We start from the raw sequence: 23,272 nt of genomic DNA on the forward strand, positions 1-23,272 counted from the left end.
CATTAGTTGATCCCATACCCGAGTTGGTATCATGTAGTCCAATAATAACTCAGTTTCAACTCAAATATGAATCACTTGACCAACTTATGATACAACTCCAAGGTATAAGACAAAAATTTTAAATTGAACCATTTTCAAAATAATTATTCTCACCAATCACCTTTTGTCATTTTTATTTTATGTTCAAGATATATCATTATTAAAACTTGGTATTTGATGTAAAAATGAATATGACAGTGCTTAATTTTTATTTATTTTTAATTCTCATAAACTAATTGGAATGCATATATTTATAATTATTTAGATAAATTTAAATGTGATAGATGTTAATTTATTAATTTATTGAGTCTACCTAATTGTAATTATATTTTTTTTAGTTTTGATTAGTTTTTAGAGTTTTTAAAATTTTTTAACTAATATATTGTGTGTATTACCCAATAAAAATATGAGATATCGAGATCAATGTGCCTTCAGATTTATCAAATCAAGAACCAAAGTTGTAACTTTGAACCATATATACAATAAAATTAATGTTCTATTGATTCCCATATTATGGGTGATATGCAGGGTTGAACCTCCGTTGAAATCGGTACGATGATTGGTATAAGATCAATACCCAAGTCCAATATTTCCTTGACTCGTGAATAAACTTGCTAAATCACATAGAAACTTTGAGATAATCTTAAGATTATGTCCAAACTAAGCTCTTTGGGTGATAAGTGATGGAAAAAATGGTAATATTGGAGCAAAAATGGTACATGGGAGAAAAGATTGAAACCCATGAAAGTGAATAAATATGGAGAGTTTAGGGCCTTCATATCCTTTGCAAATTCATCCCTGTATTTGCATTTTCATCATTTTGCATCTTCATAAGACTATTTTGTGAGCATTCAAAAATGGGTATTGTGCAGAGAAACATAGAGCTCAAAGCTACCATTTTAAAGGGAAAATGGGTACCATACAAAACAGGGAAATGGGTATTTGTTCGGTGAATGGGTTATGGGTGGTATTTTTTTTTTAAGTAGTTAATGAATATATGGTGAATATTTGTATTTAAATGGATAATGCAAATTTGATGGGAATTAGGATTATAGTAAACTAATTATGAACATTTAGGTTTACATAAATAAAATAGAAAATGAATATGAATATAAAAATTTAAATTAATGAATAGATGGACGCATAGGAAAAATATATTATATTCAAATATGCTTGTTCAAATAAAAATTTTCTATTTTTATAATTATTTTATTTATAACATATTTGATAAGAAAAATGATGTTTATTTGTTTGAAAGATGATTCTTAGATGTATTTTTTTAATGATTGACAATATTTTTAAAAGATTCAAAATATTTAATTTAAAAAAAATATAAACAATAAATTCACTTTTTATTATTTTCATATTCAATAATGCATATTTAATATTAAGTGATTAAATTATTTTTTTATATTTTTAATATTGTTATAAATGATTCTAAAGGTATCCTTTTATCACAATTCTAATAATTTTATATATAATAAAGGTTTATTTTATTAATTTTTAATTTTATTTATTTGTAATTATCTTTATATAATTTTTATAATTTTTTAAAATTATTTTCAGCTTTTAAACCATAATTTTTTGCATATCACTCTGAGACACCAAGACCGATGTGCCAAGACTTGTTGAGTCGGTGGGTGACTGATACTGTAACTTTGAACCATGGTGATATGTTCATTTTTTGCCTACTATGTTCTCTCGTCTTTCCCTCGTAACACTGAAACAACAGTGGAGTTCATATGTACATGAGGACAAAAATTAGGAATTACTATTCGGTTAGAATGAATGGATTCACTCCATAACAATTTTTCCTTTTATACGGTAGAGAGATTTCCTCCATAGCTTCCTTCATTTGCAAAGGCTTCTCTAACAGTGATCCTCATTCCCCATCATGGGCTTAACGAAGAAACCAATGCTCAGAGGTCTATCTTCTTTCTTCCTAGTTGAAAAGCGCTAAACACAGCAAGAAAAAACACTACAGGTTTTGTTCACAAGCAAACAGTTTTACAAAATTGTCAAGAATAATGGACATTACAGTTCCGTGAAAAATTTTATCATTATCTAATTAAAGATATCAGAGCGATGCCTGCAACCTAAAGAAAGAGTCACTTTCGAATCCTGTTCCCCACTACTATTTCCTTATTATGAAGTTACAAACTTACAATCACAGCCAAAGTTACATTAAGAAAAGAAGCTCTATGGTCTAACGTACAAATTTCCAAGAAGTTCACAAATTTACTCCAGAGGTAGGAATCTTATATAGAGTCTTGAGTAAACAATTTTTATAAAGATTTCCACGCTCACATTCCATCATAACATTAACTACAACACCCAATTAGGTAATTAGACAGGTGACAAGCCCACGGTGGCCTTTGTTTTCCCCTCTGACTCTTGAATTAGTAGATGCCCTGAAAATTTCATGTACTCCATGAAAAGGCAAATACCCAACTTACTCCTTGGCCTCTAATGTCACATTGCAATATTAATCCTCAAACATGTTTACTAATTGTGGCTATTAGTAATGGATGGACTCACACTCACGCTGTGCTAACATCTTGATGGATTACCCTATGGGGACAGTTCTCTTTCTCTTTTTCCTTCTTATTTTTGGGTGGACGGTAAAAAAGAGTGGATGGGTATCAGTTCAGGTTCATAAACAGAATTGGAGATGAGTCAGAGATTTCTTGATGATGGCTTTGTTTCAATATTCCTGATCAAGCCAAACCACATAAACAACATAAGTACTGAATGGGGGCTATCATTCTCCTTGAGCTATACACTATTGGGTATTTTGCTGGCACCAGTTGTCACATTTCAAACATAATTACTGAGATCAATGCTGGCACCCACATTTGATTGCAGGGAAAGACATTCCCACAGGCTCCATACATATACAAGAGGAAAGAAATAACCAAATATTTTCTGAAGTTAAGTATCCGAAAACACAAGTGATCTCATCTTTACCTCAGCCTAAAATTTTTTTCAAAGGTCTTTTATCTTTATAAATCAAGTATTTGTATACAACAAAATTAACAAACCCAAAAGCAATTTTAAAAACCAATCCAAAATAATATGGCATTCCTCACCTCTCCTCCGAATGTAACTCCACTGGCTACAGTGGAAGAACTCTACGCACTTGAACAGTTTGATTTTGAAGTAAAGAACAAATACGTTTGGTTTATCACAATATTCAGCAGAAGTCAAGAACAAATGATATTATTACAAAAATAGGCATCAGTTACATTCCTCACTCAACCATGAAAGTACATGACGAAACAGTAACCCTTGTATCAGCTCTGTGATGGCAATAGGGACCTCTCCTATCAGGCCACCACTCATACTTTGATATAACACATGAACAAACCAAACACGAGACAAGGACCCACATGAATAAACTATAAAGAACTTGGTGCCCCCGTCAGACTTTGTTATTAACCGCGGTGGGATGTTGATTGTAGATAAGTACCGTTGCGGTGGGATGCCAATAGAGGATAAATGCCATTACGGCTAAGTAGCCGATGACATGTCCAGCGATAACTGCGAGGAAGACCCCAACATTGAAGGTGACGACGGAGAGGATGACTAAGTAGGTTAGGTACATACGCAGGCAATACGTAGTGGTGTGGCTAAGCAGACGCTTAGGTGCGAGTTTTGGTTCGAACGCCGAACTTAGTGCTAAAAGTCGGCCAAGAGGGCTAGCATAAAAGCCACAAACAGAGCCAAGTAGAAATGGGAGAGGGTGTGGTCAGGCCATCCAGGGAAGAGTATCATAACATTTGTCCTCCCAAACCAGAAGGTTGAGTGTGCCGCCGTCGGGTGGGAAGGCATCTTTCCGGCGGTTTCCTTAGAGACGATTGCCCATGTGAAATTATGAGCAGAAGGGTAAGCCACCTCCCTGAAGGAAAATCCTTGACAATATTGAGTCATAGAGCAATGGTGGAGGGTGATCAGGTCTATATAGGGCTTAGCTGATCATGAAAATTCAAATGAGAAGCATAGTGTTGGACATAGTGCGGAATGACTGGGGTTTGATCAGTGAATGATGAGACGGTGCTGTCAGTGCTGGGTAGTGGACATGTATGGATCAATTCCGTTGACTGAATTAATTAAATTACTAAGCCGCCTCCTTTAGAATTCAGGAGAAATAGGCTATTTAGATATTTGTATAATTTGTAAGGGCCAAAATTTTCAATAATTACTTGATGCATTCAAATTTGGCCGGATAATCAACGAATAAAAATATTGGATTTTATGAATTAGAAGGAGAAAATTTATTTATGATCATTTCCTGTTTTTTCCTTTCATGGAAGTTTGGTGAAGTAGGAAATTAGAGTTCTTATCCCATGAAAGGAATAAAGTTTCCCCATTTTTTGTCCACATTTTTTAGGAGATATTAGGTGTAGCCGTGTAGCGGCAAGAGATATATCTCTCTTTCGATTCATTTCTAATTTGTTGGCGTCATGTGACACTCAACACAAATCAGATCACAAATATATATATATATAATTTTCTTTTCTTTTTTCGTCTCTTTTCCGTAATTGTAAGTTATCTCTTTTTAAGATGTATGTTTTCAAGATATTGTTTTATACATTTTAAAATTTCAACATAATCTTTTAAATAATTTTTTTTTGTTAATGGTTGATTGCAAATTAGCAAAATCGATTTTGTAAAAGTATGTTAAAAATATAGCTTTTAAACATATTTTTATAAAATAACAAACTATTTTAAATAATTTTGATTTTCAAATTGAGTATATCAAATAAAAAACATAACTCAATTCCTAATTTTCTTACTCACGAATTTTGCACATATATATATATATATATATATATATATATATATATATATATATAGTTAGATATAAACATATTATATCTAATTAGATAGAATTGTTTAAAACATGTTTTCAAATACTTTAATAAGCATATTATTATTTCTTTTGATATATATATATATATATTAAGTTTTACCCTTTGTTTTTATGAGTTTTGATTTATTTATGTTTCATCAATATTTTTGGTCAATTTTTTTTTTTTTTTGATATTTCTTGATATATCAAAATATATCTGTAAAATTCATCTACTAATATTTATGTGAAAACTAATATTTTTATCCTTAAACTCTCTTGTAATGTTGATGGTAATAGTAAAAACGATGTTCTTGTTTTTCCACGTATCCTCTTGTTTTATACATGATGAAATGGATTTCAGAAAAATATAAATGGACTAAGAGTAGGTTTAAGATTATTTTTTTTTAAAGAAAGAAAGAAAAAAAAAAACACCATAGTTTGGTTTGATTTGAGTTTATGCATTGACTTGTTGCTCCTCCCCCTCTCCAATTATTTATATAATTGAATTGAATTAAATTAAAGTAAAATTTTATTTTCCCTTTTTAATACATATAAAATAAAAAATAATATTTATTTATTTGTAATATAGTTAATTTTTTTTAAATTAAAAGATTTGAAAAATGTTATTACACTAGAAACTAACAATGAATCTTGTATAAAAGAGAATTGAGATAATAATAATTAAAAAAATAGAGAAAATTTTTCTTACTCCAATGATATTTCTTTTCATTCCAAGAGTCTTTTATAGGCTTACAAAAGTCCAGCATTAGTACCTCCATTTAATCATAATAATGGTAAGTATGAAGACAAACTTACTTTTACATTATTTAAATACCTTAATAACTATAAGATTAAGATTAAGATTAAAATATAGTGCTTAGATAATAGTTATTTGTGATGTATATTCAATAGAACAAGTTGAGGCAAAGTTGTAGTTTATATACTTTCTAAATCACATCCTTTATTTTTAGGTCTTCTAACTTTTTTAGTTAATGATTTTTGTAGTAATGATTTGAGCAAAGACCCCAATAAAAATGGGGAAAAAAAATTGTAACCACTATGGCTCCACATTGATAAAGGTAGGATGGTAAAAATGTGCATGTAATTTGGTTGATTTTTGGTGAAAAAATTAGTTGAACGACATGATCAATTTATAATTGAATCAAAATTGAATTAAATTTTTAGTAATGAAAAACTAAATCAAAGCAAATTTGTTTAAGGCTAGTTTAGTTCAGTTTAAATGATTGATTGAGTGTAAAAATTAAGTTAAACATTAAGTTCAATTTATTTTTAAAAGTAATTACAACTAATTTAAGTTTGAGGTTCAAAATATATAAAGAAAATTTTCTTACTCGGATGATCTTTCTTTTCATTACAAGAGTCTTTTATAGGCTTACAAGAGTCCAACATTAATACCTCCATTTAATCATAATAATGGTAAGTATGAAGACAAACCTACTTTTACATTATTTAAATACCTCAATGACTATAAGATTAAGATTAAAATATAGTGCTTAGATAATAGTTATTTGTGATGTATATTCAATAGAACAAGTTGAGGCAAAGTTGTAGTTTATATGCTTTCTAAATCAAATCATTTATTTTTAGGTCTTCTAACTTTTTTAGTTAATGATTTTTGTAGTAATAATTTGAGCAAAGACCCCAATAAAAATGGGGAAAAAAATTGTAACCACTATGGCTCCACATTGATAAAGGTAGGATGGTAAAAATGTGCATGTAATTTGGATGATTTTTGGTGAAAAAATTAGTTGAACCGACATGATCAATTTATAATTGAATCAAAATTGAATTAAATTTTTAGTAATGAAAAACTAAATCAAAACAAATTTGTTTAAGGTTAGTTTAATTCAGTTTAAATGATCGGTTGAGCGTAAAAGTTAAGTTAAACATTAAGTTCAATTTATTTTTAAAAGTAATTACAACTAATTTAAGTTTGAGGTTCAAAATATATAAAGAAAATTTTCTTACTCGGATGATCTTTCTTTTCATCACAAGAGTCTTTTATAGGCTTACAAGAGTCCAACATTAATACCTCCATTTAATCATAATAATGGTAAGTATAAGACAAACTTACTTTTACATTATTTAAATACCTCAATGACTATAAGATTAAGATTAAAATATAGTGCTTAGATAATAGTTATTTGTGATGTATATTCAATAGAACAAGTTGAGGCAAAGTTGTAGTTTATATGCTTTCTAAATTAAATCATTTATTTTTAGGTCTTCTAACTTTTTTAGTTAATGATTTTTGTAGTAATAATTTGAGCAAAGACCCCAATAAAAATGGGGAAAAAAAATTGTAACCACTATGGCTCCACATTGATAAAGGTAGGATGGTAAAAATGTGCATGTAATTTGGTTGATTTTTGGTGAAAAAATTAGTTGAACCGACATGATCAATTTATAATTGAATCAAAATTGAATTAAATTTTTAGTAATGAAAAACTAAATCAAAGCAAATTTGTTTAAGGTTAGTTTAGTTCAGTTTAAATGATCGGTTGAATGTAAAAGTTAAGTTAAACATTAAGTTCAATTTATTTTTAAAAGTAATTACAACTAATTTAAGTTTGAGGTTCAAAATATATAAAGAAAATTTTCTTACTCGGATGATCTTTCTTTTCATTCCAAGAGTCTTTTATAGGCTTACAAAAGTCCAACATTAATACCTCCATTTAATCATAATAATGGTAAGTATGAAGACAAACTTACTTTTACATTATTTAAATACCTCAATGACTATAAGATTAAGATTAAAATAAAGTGCTTAGATAATAGTTATTTGTGATGTATATTCAATAGAACAAGTTGGGGTAAAGTTGTAGTTTATATGCTTTCTAAATTAAATCATTTATTTTTAGGTCTTCTAACTTTTTTAGTTAATGATTTTTGTAGTAATAATTTGAGCAAAGACCCCAATAAAAATGGGGAAAAAAATTGTAACCACTATGGCTCCACATTGATAAAGGTAGGATGGTAAAAATGTGCATGTAATTTGGATGATTTTTGGTGAAAAAATTAGTTGAACCGACATGATCAATTTATAATTGAATCAAAATTGAATTAAATTTTTAGTAATGAAAAACTAAATCAAAACAAATTTGTTTAAGGTTAGTTTAGTTCAGTTTAAATGATCGGTTGAGTGTAAAAGTTAAGTTAAACATTAAGTTCAATTTATTTTTAAAAGTAATTACAACTAATTTAAGTTTGAGGTTCAAAATATATGAAGAAAATTTTCTTACTCGGATGATCTTTCTTTTCATTCCAAGAGTCTTTTATAGGCTTACAAAAGTCCAACATTAATACCTCCATTTAATCATAATAATGGTAAGTATGAAGACAAACTTACTTTTACATTATTTAAATACCTCAATGACTATAAGATTAAGATTAAAATAAAGTGCTTAGATAATAGTTATTTGTGATGTATATTCAATAGAACAAGTTGGGGTAAAGTTGTAGTTTATATGCTTTCTAAATCAAATCCTTTATTTTTAGGTCTTCTAACTTTTTTAGTTAATGATTTTTGTAGTAATGATTTGAGCAAAGACCCCAATAAAAATGGGGAAAAAAAATTGTAACCACTATGGCTCCACATTGATAAAGGTAGGATGGTAAAAATGTGCATGTAATTTGGTTGATTTTTGGTGAAAAAATTAGTTGAACGACATGATCAATTTATAATTGAATCAAAATTGAATTGAATTAAATTTTTAGTAATGAAAAACTAAATCAAAACAAATTTGTTTAAGGCTAATTTACTTCAGTTTAAATGATTGATTGAGTGTAAAAGTTAAGTTAAACATTAAGTTCAAATTATTTTTAAAAGTAATTAAAACTAATTTAAGTTTGAGGTTCAAAATATATAGAGAAAATTTTCTTACTTGGATGATCTTTCTTTTCATTCCAAGAGTCTTTTATAGGCTTACAAAAGTCTAGCATTAATACCTCCATTTAATCATAATAATGGTAAGTATGAAGACAAACCTACTTTTACATTATTTTAATACCTCAATGACTATAAGATTAAGATTAAAATAAAGTGCTTAGATAATAGTTATTTGTGATGTATATTCAATAGAACAAGTTGAGGCAAAGTTGTAGTTTATATGCTTTCTAAATTAAATCATTTATTTTTAGGTCTTCTAACTTTTTTAGTTAATGATTTTTGTAGTAATGATTTGAGCAAAGACCCCAATAAAAATGGGGAAAAAAAATTGTAACCACTATGGCTCCACATTGATAAAGGTAGGATGGTAAAAATGTGCATGTAATTTGGATGATTTTTGGTGAAAAAATTAGTTGAACCGACATGATCAATTTATAATTGAATCAAAATTGAATTAAATTTTTAGTAATGAAAAACTAAATCAAAACAAATTTGTTTAAGGTTAGTTTAGTTCAGTTTAAATGATCGGTTGAGTGTAAAAGTTAAGTTAAACATTAAGTTCAATTTATTTTTAAAAGTAATTACAACTAATTTAAGTTTGAGGTTCAAAATATATGAAGAAAATTTTCTTACTCGGATGATCTTTCTTTTCATTCCAAGAGTCTTTTATAGGCTTACAAAAGTCTAGCATTAATACCTCCATTTAATCATAATAATGGTAAGTATGAAGACAAACCTACTTTTACATTATTTAAATACCTCAATGACTATAAGATTAAGATTAAAATAAAGTGCTTAGATAATAGTTATTTGTGATGTATATTCAATAGAACAAGTTGAGGCAAAGTTGTAGTTTATATGCTTTCTAAATCAAATCCTTTATTTTTAGGTCTTCTAACTTTTTTAGTTAATGATTTTTGTAGTAATGATTTGAGCAAAGACCCCAATAAAAATGGGGGAAAAATTGTAACCACTATGGCTCCACATTGATAAAGGTAGGATGGTAAAAATGTGCATGTGATTTGGTTGATTTTTGGTGAAAAAAATAGTTGAACCGACATGATCAATTTATAATTGAATCAAAATTGAATTGAATTCAATTTTTAGTAATGAAAAATTAAATCAAAACAAATTTGTTTAAGGTTAGTTTAGTTCAGTTTAAATGATCGATTGAGTGTAAAAGTTAAGTTAAACATTAAGTTCAAATTATTTTTAAAAGTAATTAAAACTAATTTAAGTTTGAGGTTCAAAATATATAGAGAACATTTTCTTACTTGGATGGTCTTTCTTTTCATTCCAAGAGTCTTTTATAGGCTTACAAAAGTCCAATATTAATACCTTCATTTAATCATAATAATGGTAAGTATGAAGACAAACTTGCTTTTACATTATTTAAATACCTCAATGACTATAAGATTAAGATTAAAATATAGTGCTTAGATAATAGTTATTTGTGATGTATATTCAATAGAACAAGTTGGGGCAAAGTTGTAGTTTATATGCTTTCTAAATCAAATCCTTTATTTTTAGGTCTTCTAACTTTTTTAGTTAATGATTTTTGTAGTAATGATTTGAGCAAAGACCCAATAAAAATGGGGAAAAAATTGTAACCACTATGGCTCCACATTGATAAAGGTAGGATGGTAAAAATGTGCATGTAATTTGGTTGATTTTTGGTGAAAAAATTAGTTGAACCAATATGATCAATTTATAATTGAATCAAAATTTAATTGAATTAAATTTTTATTAATGAAAAATTAAATCAAAACAAATTTGTTTAAGGTTAGTTTAGTTCAGTTTAAATGATCGATTGAGTGTAAAAGTTAAGTTAAACATTAAGTTCAAATTATTTTTAAAAGTAATTAAAACTAATTTAAGTTTGAGGTTCAATATATATATATATATATATATATAAAATATTTAATCCAAAATATAGTGAATATATTTAGAAATTAATTTGACCATAATATAATAACAATGAACTCCTTTAATAGAATCTATGAAATAAATATAATAATAAATATTTAAAAAAAAACTTGTTAAATACTAAACAATTATAAATCACAAGAAATGGAAGTTTTAGAAAATTATTTTTGTTTGGTTTTTACTAGTTTTGAGATAAGGAAATTGAAAACCAAATTAATAAAGTTTGTTTTCAAAATTCCTAGATTGAGACCTTTTATAGTTGTTAAAAATTGCATCGATTTGATCAATTTTAATAGAAGATCCGTTGTATTAGTTTTTCAATTTTTCCTTAGTAGTGGAACTATGGAAGAAAACTTAACCATAGTGAATGAATATAGATGTACGAAATTTACCTTTGTTTCATAGCTATAAAGCCTTCTTGGATTTGCATTGACCTATGAAGTGACTTGTCAAACAATCTTTGATGGTGGCAATGGGTAGCTTCCATTGCCCCAAAAATTCAGAGGTAGAGTAATGAGAAGATGCAAACATTGGAGCTTGGATGTGAGCTATATTTGGAATGAGGTTATATCACTTCTTGCCCAAAAAAAATGCCAAACCTTAACAGTAGAAGGATAAAGACGTATGCCATAAAAGTTGAGAAAGGTTTTGCCATTAATAAGATGATGGACAACTAGCAAATTGAAGAACTACATGTGAGCCACTCGAATACTTGAGGGGATCGACAATAACTTTTTTTCATGTTCCAAAGTGCCACGTGTGGTTGGCCCATATGTAAGTAGACCATTTCTAGATAAGTTTCCTTATGCATTGTCATCGGTCCCACATGATGTAGTACATAAGGTAAATTAAGATCAACCTAAGGGCTATTAAAGTAATATCTAAGGTACAGTACCGGTCGAGGACCGGTCGACCAGTTCGTCGGGACCCAATATTTTAAGAGTCTCTTATGTTTCATTTTCTGCACCATTTTCTCTGATTTTTCAAGGATTTTATCGATTTAATGGTCTAGGAAAGATGATTGATGCTATTTCTGTTTAATAGAACTATCTTGGACATAGATTTGCAAGTTTAGGACACATTTGGAGGTTAGGGTTTCAGTTTTTGGGTACCTACTCTTCCCACCCGAGCTCCATTTCGTTTTTTACGAATTCTCTTAGATTCCCATGGCTCCTAGACAAGCCGAAAGACACATTTTAACATCGTCTTGGAGTTTTGGATTTATGTTTCTGAATTGAAATGAGAGATTTTGGGTTTTCGGGAGTGAAGAAAGATGTGAGAAAGCTTCCAAGCAAGAAAGGGTAATATGGAGGTTGGGATGCTGCCAAGGATGCTAAGCTGGACAAATGGAGGGGCAATTTGGGCACAAAAGATGGAGCTAGCTTAAAGTGCACAAAAACGATAAAATTTTCATATTAAAAGTTGATTGTCATATTTCTCATTGTTAGGTTTTGAAAATGTTATTATATTGAGATGGGAAGCCCAAAACACAACTTTCCCTTTTTACTATAATATTTTAAAAAATTCAAATGAAATTATAAATCTAATAATTTTTTTTTTTTTTGGTATTCACACAATCGATTTTTCTAACAAAATGGGAAAAAAAAACTCATTTTTTCTTAATCATACTATACTTGTGACTTTAAATTACATTTTTCAATATTCTAATATTATTGGGTCAAGTCGCTCTAAATGTATGAATATTAGAATGCTAATTTTTAGTTTTCTATTATGTTAATTCCTCCAAACCACTAAAAAGTGGTAAAAAATAATTCCCATACATCTTAATACCATAAAAAATAAGAAAAAAATATTTTTTTTAAAAAAAAGACAAGTATTTTTCCCTTTGGTTTTCTTTGTCTCAAATTTCTTGAGAACCAAATATAGGCTGTTTATTTTTTTCCTGAAACTCAATTTGCAAAGTTGGTAATAATCTTTGTCAAAGAAAAATAATATTAAAAATAAAAAAACTGATTACAATATTCAAACGTAGAATTGTTCAAATGCAAGAAGAATTACAATACCCTACTTCTTAAAAGCATTTGATAGTGACATTTGTTGATTTGATTTGAGAGGATTGCTGGCCACAGGAATTGTAGTTGAAAAATGAAGTGCTGTTCCTACCATTCATATTTTAGAATTTAGATGAAGCAAAGCGAAATCCAGGGAGAGGCAATAATGGTAGAGATAAATATTAAGGTTTAGTTGTTGATGATGATTGGAATTTTATGATTAAAGTTTGATAAGATCATGCATATTTTATTAATTGGAAAACTTTACAAGGACTGTAGCAGAAGTCCAACCTGGAAGATAAGAGTACGGCCAATGGGGTATTGATCCCGTGAACCAACAGTATTGAATCTAACCAAGTTGGACTGACACACTCCTAAATGCTAATTTAATAATCTATTTTGCATTCACAGGTGGAACAAACAAACACAATCACAAAAACCCGACTGTATTTTCTTGATTTTATTTCTTTTCCTTCATTTGATTTCATTTTGTTTTATTAGAAACCCAATTGAAAGGCCGATTGATTATGGAAAGGAAAACAGAAAAAGATTGTATTTAGAATGCGCATTTTGAACCACTGATTTTTCTCGTTCCTACTAAATTTTGGCATTCAATTTCCAACTAACCAAACACACCATCACTTCATCAAAGGGGCATCCGACCGCTCATCTGAAGCCGTCACACCCGTTTTTTTAAAGACCCGACTCCCGAAAATCAAGAAACCCAGCGCGTGACCGGCGACGGCGGCGAGAAAAATCCCGCCGTTGAAGGACATGACGGCGAGCATGAGCATGTAACTGAAGCCGGAGCGAATGGCGTACAACGCCGTCTGGAGGAGACCCGTGGTGACATTGTGTGGGCCGGGTTTGAGGAGGCTTGAGCGAGAGAGCCACTCGAGGAGCAGGGCGACAACAAAGACCAAGATCAAGGCGAGAGCATACATGCCGGAGCTTGTTCCAGGCCAACCGGAGAAGAGAATCTCAGCGTTCTTGCCCCAGAAGAAGGTCATGTGGATCAGATGCAAGTGTGTGCCGGAGACATTGGCCACCGGCGGCGTTCCTCCCATATCGTGATGCGGCGCTTTCCCGCTTTCCATCTTCTCGTGAAGCTGCGATTCTGCCAAACGAAACCAGAGTGTTTTAACTAAAAATCCAAATAAAAACTATAGGCCCTTACACTTTATAGCCAGCAGAGTCTGGGGTGTACCACATCCACGGTCTTTTATGAGGAAGGCAGTTCACGCTCCGTGATCCCTCTTTTTTATCAATTTTTTTAGTTTATTGACGAAATTATATAAACAGTTTATATTTTAAATATAAATCTTTTAAACATATACAAATATTTAGCAAATGCATAAATACAGTTTATATAATAAATTTGTTTCATAATTATTTTTATTTTTTATTTATTTTCAATCAAGGCAGGTTTTTCCACCATATAAGAAAATAATAAATTAATTTTTGTGAACTTTCTCACAAAATTTAATTAGTGAGATTATAAAAGGAAAAAATTTTCAATTTTCAATCAATAAACAAACAAATCAATTTTAAGTAGTGGCCATTTTTGGGCAAGTAAATTACATCCTATCAAAATTTGAAACCACCGATGTCTCATGTAAATATTATTCGATTTGGATCCAAAATAATTTTCACATGTTTAAAATATATCTATAATGTTAAGAGAAACTTATACATATATAATGATTTCAATTATTTTCTTCTCTATCTTACATGGGATATCACAAACGTTCGCACAATGTCCTCATTGTATTTAACGAGATTATAAAATCAAACAGATAAACACCTCTCACTGAACCAAATAAGGATCGACTTTAATACCATTTTATATCAAATCGTATAAATATTACCCACTCTAGACCTAAAAAAATCATCACATTCAATTTTAAAATACATCTATAAAGTTAAGGAAAGTTCATATAAATATATAATAGTCCTAGAAAGTTTATCTGTTATCTAATATAAAATATTATAAAATTATATTGATATTTTTAATTTATGGATTTTTTATTATTGTCATAATAATAATAATAATAATTTATGCCATGTTTTGTCGGAGAGAAGTGGCAAGAAAATAAAGTTAATTGGAAGAATACAGAGCTGGGTGTTGTTTAATCGCCCAAAGGAAATGATAAAAATGATCAATTAGACCATCTAAATATGAACATTAATATCAAAGTTTGGGACAAAAAAAACGGAAGATAAAATTGAGTTTTCCTAATGAAATTATTAAAATAAGATGGAGGTAACCAAAAGCGCGTGGGATGGATTAAGAACTCTAATAGTACTCATAAATGTGCTATAACCCCCTCTGAAGGCAGTCTCTGGACACAATCAAAAGACAAGTCAATTGGGGGGTCAGGGCTTTTGTCATCCACAGAAGCCTGGAGGATTGCTCCCTAGAGAGCCGTCCACGTGTCCGAAATCAACCATACCAAAGACTTCAAAGAGAACACATCACGAAAGTCATGCAGAAAACTCCAAGGCCAAGCCCAGTTTACCTATACGGCTATACCACGCAATTCAGAGGCCCAGGACCAATGCACTGGGCGTGATTTGCGCCCAAGTCAGAGTAACATCCGAAGAGTTAAAGAGCTAAATTTTGATAATTTTGAAAATCTAAAACCTACAGAAGTCTGCTCATAAATAAAAATAGATATGCAATAAGCAAACAATTAGATGGCTTGTGTGACGTGCAAATTATGTTATTGGATGAAGACTAAGCGAGGCACTTGTATGTTTGATATTAATGAACTGAAAGTGATCATTTTATATAAGTATAAATATGAGCTGCAAAGCCTATGGCATGGTCAAGATTTTTAGTTCCAGTTCACATTCTGTATATGTTTTCTTCAATACCCGCCTGCAAAAATGGATGGAGTAGGCATATATCGCCTATTGGAAGAGGGGAAAGTGCAAAATTTGTTGTGAGGGAAGTTGGATATTGTTCACAATTTTAAAACTCTGCATTTTTACTTAAGAAAATTTGTAGCATAGAATTTCTATCAACTATACATTCGCCCTATATGGTATGGCATCACATGAACAGAAGCCAAAGAACACTTTGTTCTTTACATGTAAATATATAGGGACAAAAATAATATCAATATCAATCTTAAAATAGTGAATGCTCTTATTTACTATGGCAGTTTCCAGGCAGTTTGAATGGGCTAGCTTCTCAGAGGCCAGAGCTCGATGTTGTATGCACCTGCTCCTTTGGCCTTTTTCAGCTCCATCTGGACTTGAAGAAGAGCATCCGCAATGACGTGATCTCCAGGCATCTCCTTGCTCAATACAGAATAATCCCTCAGACTCTCTTCCCAACGTTCAAGCTGATTCAGGGAGGGAAAAAAAATTGGAAGTCACTTCTGATTGACAGTAAAAGGAAATAAAAGTAAACTGAAACTGAAAGAACAACAAAATGAACTTGAATGTAAATATTCAGCGTCTCATTTCCCTATTCTATAGGAAGGGCCCAATGCTCCAACTCATTTGCAAAAAGGACTAATTTTTTCAAAAGAATGCGAACATTAGAATCATACCCTGACATTAGAATAAGCACGGCGTAGAAGTGCTTTGGAATAGTCAGGACGGTTTCGTAAAGCAGCATTGCAATCATCGATAGCTGTTTCCCACTGCCCAAGTTTAGATCTGCAAGCAGCTCGATTACACAGCAAGACGCAATTTGTAGGATCATGCTGCAGACCTTGGCCATACACTGAACATGCCTCCAAGTACTTCCCAGTTTTGTAAAATTCATTTCCAGCTTTTCGAGCATCGGCAACACCCCTAGCTTTTCTTAGCCACATTAATGACTTAGAACTGGAGTGCAAGTTAACAGCTTGTTCAGCAGCCAGAACCCCTTCCTCGAACCTGTGATTCAGTTGAACTTGAGTCACAAAGTTTACAACTATTAGGTTAAAAGATGGTCGGGACAACAAACTAAGCTAACAATGCACTGACCTTCCAAGATACAAATTGATCTGAGTTTCAATTATCAGCAAGCATTGTGCCTCTTCACCAGCTTTTCTTGATTTACTTTCTTCTGAATTCTTTTCATCCATCAATAATTCGAGTGCTTCCTTTGCCCTGTGAAGCTTTAATAGAGCTTCAGCTTTAGCAGCAAGTACCTGCCACAAACATTTCTTTTTCAATAATTCACATTCATTATATCATCTAAACAAATATATACATATGCATTTCTAATTACCTGGTTTGATGCATCAGCTCCGGCTTCAATAGATAGAGTGCTTTCTTTCAAAACATGGTCCCAATCTTGAACCTTTCTGGCTTTTTGCATATTTGTTAAATGTACCTCAAGATGCAGAAGACGCTGCATGGCCTCTGAACCTAAATCATGCCCCGACAACTTGACATGCCATTTTGCTTCATTCACACGGCCCAACCTAGAAATATTCCAGGTTGTTAGAAAGAGGAATTATTAACTTTATATTGGTCTCCACGCCTATAAAATTGTAGAGTCAAATTGAAGGACAAGAAGCAAAGCATTCAGTCAAAGGGGACTCATTCTGTTTCAGCAGTCTATTCTTCCCTGTGAGACTCTACAGTATCCCATATTGAACTCAAGGCAATCAAGCATATGCACAATGGTAAGGCTGTCTTAAGATGAGTTTGTTTCCGAACAAAGGATATGATTACAAGTTTGGTAAGTTTCAAAAATTTTTCTGTAGATTCAACTTTTCATTTATGACCACTGGTACGGCTCCCACATTTTCATGCAAGGTATCAAAATTTTTTAAAAAAAAATTACATAAATAATCATTGGAAATGTACCCACCAATCTAGACGGCTATTACAACCCCATGGCCCTACACACTTTTAGAGGTAATGCCATCTGCAGACAGTATAAAAATAGAAACTGAGAAAGATGACTTTTTTTTTATTCCAGTTTTGTCTTACATCACCGTCTCTAAACAAACAAAAATGATTGTATTTTATAAGCTCAGTCTTGTATTATAGAATTTGAACTTTTGGTGGCCAAAGCATACCCATATTTCAAGCTAACATCCTCCCTCTCTCGTGGCCTAAACCCGCATGCGCGGAGAGGAAGATAATCAATCATAAATAACTGAATAAGAATCCCTTTGGTGTTGATCATGAAAGTATTTCTAATATTTTTAGCATTTTAAAACTGAATAAGAATACTTGTATTTTGTCATGTTTGATTTATTAAAAAAAAAAAATAAGGAAAAAGAATTAAATATAATTAAAATTAATTAAAATTTTCAATATTTTTAAATTATTTAATTTTTATATAAAAAATAAATTTAAGTAAAAATGATTTAAAAACATATAAAAATAATTAATTTTTAATATTTTTTTAGTTTTCTCTCATATCTTATTGTTATCGTATTTACCTTCATTTTTTTGTTATGAACATAGCATTAGGAGATGAAACAAACAAAATTGAAAAAGGGAAACAGAATTGCAGTGTATCAGCCTTGTAAAAGTGAATGAACTCATAAGCTAAAATGGTACCTGGTATAGAGGGTTCCCAGTCGGTAATGAGCACGAGAATACGATGGATCACAATTGATCGCCTGCAGGCACTCTCCAACCGCTTCTGTAAACTTGCCGAGGCCAGCCAAAGCTGCAGCTTTATTGTTATGGCAAGCTGCATTTTGACAATTCAAAGCAATAGCTTTGTCATAAAAGGATATTGCCTCCATATAGCGTCCTCTTCTGTATTCTTGGTTTCCTGCATTTTTAAGCTTTTCCACACTCTCAAAATGTGGAACCACTCGACAGTTGGGCTTTTCTGCCAAGGCTTTACTTCTGCTAACTTCACAAACATTTGAAAGGTTCTCCACATTCTTTACACCCTTCATGATGCTTCCATGACCATAATTACATCCACCAAAGCCTAAAACATTTTTACTTGATTGACTTGGTTCAGGTGCTCCCAAACCCATCTTACCTTCAATGCCAGGCACACCATTTACCTGAACATATTTAGTGTGATGCGGATCGTTCTGCAAGACTTTATTTTTGGAAGCTTTATATATGTTTCCAAATGAAAGGATGCTTCTAGTGTTGGGGCTTTTGGGTGTTGGAAATCCAGTGTGGGTATTGCAAAAGTTGTCATTGGGGACATTCCCTCCAACAAGGGATACAGGGGTTTTTGAGCAATCTATCCTAGCAGATTTTGGGCTCCCTTCATGGGATGAGATGGAGGGAAGATGGAACAAGCGTTTTCTTGAATCACAAGGAGAAGATGGGAACGGGGAAGGAGTGGGACTCGAGATGTCATTACCTTTCACATCTTTTCGGGTATTCACGTTGGGATGCCTAGTGAGTCCACCGAAATCCTTCCCGCTGTTTTGATATTTCAAATTCCCTGAATTTGAAGTCCTCGAATCCCTGAACCCGCTAATGGATATCTTCTCTTGACCATTTCCTGCAATGGGCTTTAAGCTATGAGGAACCGCAGTTGCATTTCCAACAATATTGTTGCTCCAGTACTTCTGTTTCTTTGAAGAAACAGAAAATTTGCTGGAGCTCGCAACCAATCTCCCTGAATCAAACCCCATGGCAGAACACCGAAAAGGCAGCAGCCGGAAGAAATCACAACCGAACTTGGGGAGATATTATGGAGAAAACATAACCCAATTCCAGAAGAGAATGAAACCCGTTTGAAGAATATATTAAAGAACGCAGCTCAAATTTAAAGAGACTACAAAGAAACCATCAATGCAGAAGATACATTGAATCAAGAATGCTTCGTGACGTGATTTCTAATCACTCCACAGTAAGGGATTAGAAACATAAATGGAAAATTCAAATATAGAAAGGGAAATAATAAGAAATAACATTATTGGATGTGCTGTAGCTATAAAATAAAAAAATTCTCAAAGCAAATTACGCACTCCTGCATTGACACCCATCTGAAGAAAGATGAATTTGAAACTGGGTAGAAGAGGAGTTTTGGGATGGAAATCATGGAAGTGATCAAAATCCATAGAATGCAAGCTGGCCATGTGGGTTGCTAGGCATGAGCGTCGTTTGCCTTTGGGAGGTCCTTATCCATCACAGCCAAAACCTTGAAAAGGCTTTGGTCACTAAGAAAACGACCTTTTGCAGTTAAGCCTGCACCCCCATTATGCCAGCAGCATTCACGTTCTCATGTGCCCTGCCTCTTTCTGCTTCCACACCAAGCGAGAATGAGGTTTCGAGCTGGCACAAACCCCACCATTTTTCTCCACTAACCCTGACATTAACCCGTTACAGGCAGTTGACTTTTTTTTTGAATTCTTTGTTCAAATGATAACATATTAATCTTCACATAAAATCCTAGTCTAATTAAGCTTCTTGTTGAGATAGTTATAAAACATAATCTTTTATATTTGCTTACTGCAATCATGTGATTTTATGAGGAACTAAGAGCACTTTTTCACCGAGTCTTATTCAAAAAGCAATTTGAAAATTCTAATTATCAAGTTAGACTTTATGTAACCATATCGAAGCAGTCATTGGTTCGGATTGATTTGGGCTTTCTAAGAACTCCTGTCTATGTTTTTAACAAATAAAATAAAATTCAATGTTCTTAATTTCTTCTCTTCTTCAAAAATGAGAAAATTAAACCTATTTTTGTTTAAAAGGGTTATATATATAATAGTACAATATTTATAGTGACAAAAATTGAGATGACCTACTTGGCAAATTATAGATACAAATATTCGAGTAAAATCAGCACATTTGCCCAATGTTATTAATGAGCCAGGACAGGGTGCAATATTATTGGAAAGGAATACCAGAGTGGCACAATTCTGAGTGGAGCTGTGAATGATAAGAGGGCCCTGATCTGTGGAAGGAATATGGCTTGTATTTGCTTCGTCCAGCTAAAGAAAGAAAGACATGTTTGGTTGAGAATGATATGAACTAGTGGTATATTGCAAACAAAACAGCATGTGATCTGGAGTGCGATAACTCTACTTGGGGCCATCTCTTTTCTCAAATTATTGTTTGGAACAGTTAAAACTGCCCATGGATCGGGGGAATGGTAGGTTCCACTCTTAAGACTTTTCTTTCTAGAAGCATATTCATTCACCTTTTGAGTTATCAGGCACCGCCTCCAATCTAATATAATTAGATTTTGATCAAATTAATAGTTTATATAACTTATTTAATAAATAAATAATTTTTAACTCAATTAAGATAACATGAATTTAACTTAAATTAATTTATTTAATAATCATATTGATTAATCTAATTATAACGTTAAACTATTTGACTTTTTTTTTTCAAATAAATAGATCAATTATATTATAAAAATATTTGATTAAGACATTAATCATATAGACGGTTAACAAAAGACTTAATTTGATTATTAAATAAGTGAAATGGAATATAGTACATGTTGCCTTTTTTATAATTAAGTATAATTTGAGTTCATATTTTTAACCCAAATATTATTCATCTCCAATATACATTGATCTATATATTGCAATGCCTAGATTTTGATACAGCACAAACATGATCCAGCAGCACGCATGATCACCCTTAGTTTTACCACTTAAAAAATGCAATGCTGCTGGAATCTCATTTTATGTAGAGAGCAAAGCCTTTGATCAACTATCCTCATTGCTATTTCTTAATGGACTAGTACTGAAGCATGGTTGCACCAATCAGGCAAAGATGCAGCGTGTTATTAAAACGTGAAATTATTATATATTGTGGGCTAATTATCAGGGAGGCAAAAAAAATGTGGCATTTTCCGAGATGGAAAAAGCTTTATTTCCACTCAATAATTAAAGGGGAGTCAATTGGGTCTATTTCCACGGGAACCCGATAAATGAAGCACGGTGAACCGGCCAAAGATAAATGCAAATGTTTGTGTATTACAAGCCAAGCATGACGGATGAGAGCATTACTGTAGATACCCAGTCAGCCAGTCTTGTATTTAAAGACTATTATTAGATAGACCAAGTTTGCACTTGGCTTCATCCCAAAGAAACAAGCTTCGATCAATTATAACAAACTATCATCACCTCAACGCCCCAGTACTTCCATTTTTGAAGCCTTTATGTCTTCAATCTCTCCATTACAACCATTGGTAGCATTGGTAACAAGATCTTTTAATACCTCTATTTCTTCAATGCCCCCATTGCCATTGGAAGCGTCCCCAACAAGATCTTTTAACTTTGTCTTTAATCGCCTCCCCACCACTGGAAGCCTTGCCAACAAGATTCATTGCTTTTATGTCTTCAATTAGCTTTTCTAAGTTGCAGTAAAGATCCACCTTCAGCAACACGCTCACGACTCGTTTTTGCATTCCATTGGTTTCATCACTCGTTCTCGCTTATTTTCCATCAAATCTCCCACCAATTAATGTCTCTACGTGAGCCTATCACACTTGTCCATTGTGAGGCCAAACTTGTAAAGCTCCCTTACGCTGATGGTGCGGATATGGTGGTCACCGAACTGTGGCCAGCAAATCATAGGAACACGTCCCAAGAATGCCCTCTATCACTGAGCTCCGCCCACAGTGGGACAGAAACCCACCAACAGCCGGATGAAGCAGAACCTCCTCTTGTGGCGCCCATCCCACTATGCACGCCCTTTCAAGCTTCTCCAGAGTCCCGACGAAATCACTCTCCTTTTCCGCAACAGAGTCTGGCCGTCACACCCACAAGAATGGCTCACCGCTGTTGACTAACCCATGCCACACCTCTAACAGCTGATCACGACTCAACGCTTCTATACTTCCAAAGCTAACATGTACCACTGATCTCGACGCCTGAGAGTCTAGCCATGTCACGCACCTCCTGTCTTGTTTCCACATATTAATGCCGGATGAAAAAGATGGCGAAGAATTTTTTTGTGAGGGATTTCAAGAGAGAATCCGGTGGACCAATGGCGTAAACTTTTGGGAACAGAGAGGCATGTTTAGAAATCGCTGTGGCTTCCACTTCTTCAAGGGTATTGAGTATAACGGCTGAAGCTGGCTTTGGTCGTGCCTAAGGTTTCACGTAACATCAATGGGGAGCCTGGCTTTTCAACTCCTCGACTGGACATGCCTGAAAGATCTTTGCGACACATGACCGTTTCTAGCCCAGGAATGCAGGTGATGGGAGCATCTATATCGCCATCTCCTGCAATTAACATGATTATATGTATGCACATAATTACACAAAAATTTTAAAATAAAAACCTCATCTCTTCACAGCCTTCTTCATATATCCTAGTGATACCACATTACAGCGCAAGAATGACTCCATGGGAATCAGTCACCAGTCAAACTGCTAAGAGAAAACGACAAAGTAGAGATTCTTTTCAAATTTTCAAACGACTCTAATAAAATAATTTAATAAATTTTATATGATATTCAATTGTGTTTATAATGGGACTAAAAATTAGGCTGGCAAAAATTATATATATATGTCTTATTTTTAAATTTCAAATTGTTCGAAATACTAAAACGATAATTTTTTTAATAAATTCGTTTCATAGATTTTGTTTAATAATTAAAAATAAGAAATATATATATTTGTAAAT

The 23,272-nt window shown here is 32.2% G+C and overlaps 2 protein-coding genes across 2 annotated transcripts; both read right to left on the reverse strand.

The window, feature by feature from the left end:
• Positions 1–13,167: 13,167 nt before the first annotated feature.
• On the reverse strand, positions 13,168–14,047 carry CTR2 (copper transporter). The gene has a single exon (NM_001281067.1). The coding sequence runs from the start codon at positions 13,834–13,836 to the stop codon at positions 13,378–13,380; it is 459 nt and encodes a 152-aa protein (NP_001267996.1). The 5' UTR covers positions 13,837–14,047; the 3' UTR covers positions 13,168–13,377.
• Positions 14,048–15,699: 1,652 nt separating this feature from the next.
• LOC100261370 (TPR repeat-containing thioredoxin TTL1) lies at positions 15,700–19,781 on the reverse strand. Its single transcript, XM_002273221.4, has 5 exons — positions 18,257–19,781; positions 16,968–17,163; positions 16,721–16,887; positions 16,300–16,630; positions 15,700–16,089 (listed from the first exon to the last, which is right to left on the reverse strand). Exons 1-5 carry the CDS (start codon positions 19,306–19,308, stop codon positions 15,928–15,930), a joined length of 1,908 nt encoding a protein of 635 aa, XP_002273257.1. The 5' UTR covers positions 19,309–19,781; the 3' UTR covers positions 15,700–15,927.
• Positions 19,782–23,272: the final 3,491 nt, after the last annotated feature.

This window comes from Vitis vinifera, chromosome 8 (assembly GCF_030704535.1).
Source record: "Vitis vinifera cultivar Pinot Noir 40024 chromosome 8, ASM3070453v1".
Classification (NCBI taxonomy): domain Eukaryota; kingdom Viridiplantae; phylum Streptophyta; class Magnoliopsida; order Vitales; family Vitaceae; genus Vitis; species Vitis vinifera.

Excerpts from the sequence above, each read along its gene's own strand:
- CTR2 (NM_001281067.1), bottom strand. The coding sequence starts at position 13,836 with ATGGAAAGCGGGAAAGCGCCGCATCACGATATGGGAGGAACGCCGCCG.
- LOC100261370 (XM_002273221.4), bottom strand. The coding sequence starts at position 19,308 with ATGGGGTTTGATTCAGGGAGATTGGTTGCGAGCTCCAGCAAATTTTCT. Across the intron at positions 16,631-16,720 it reads ATCAATTTGTATCTTGGAAG|GTTCGAGGAAGGGGTTCTGG; the intron begins GTCAGTGCATTG and ends ACTGAATCACAG. Across the intron at positions 16,090-16,299 it reads GTGCTTATTCTAATGTCAGG|CTTGAACGTTGGGAAGAGAG; the intron begins GTATGATTCTAA and ends TCCCTGAATCAG.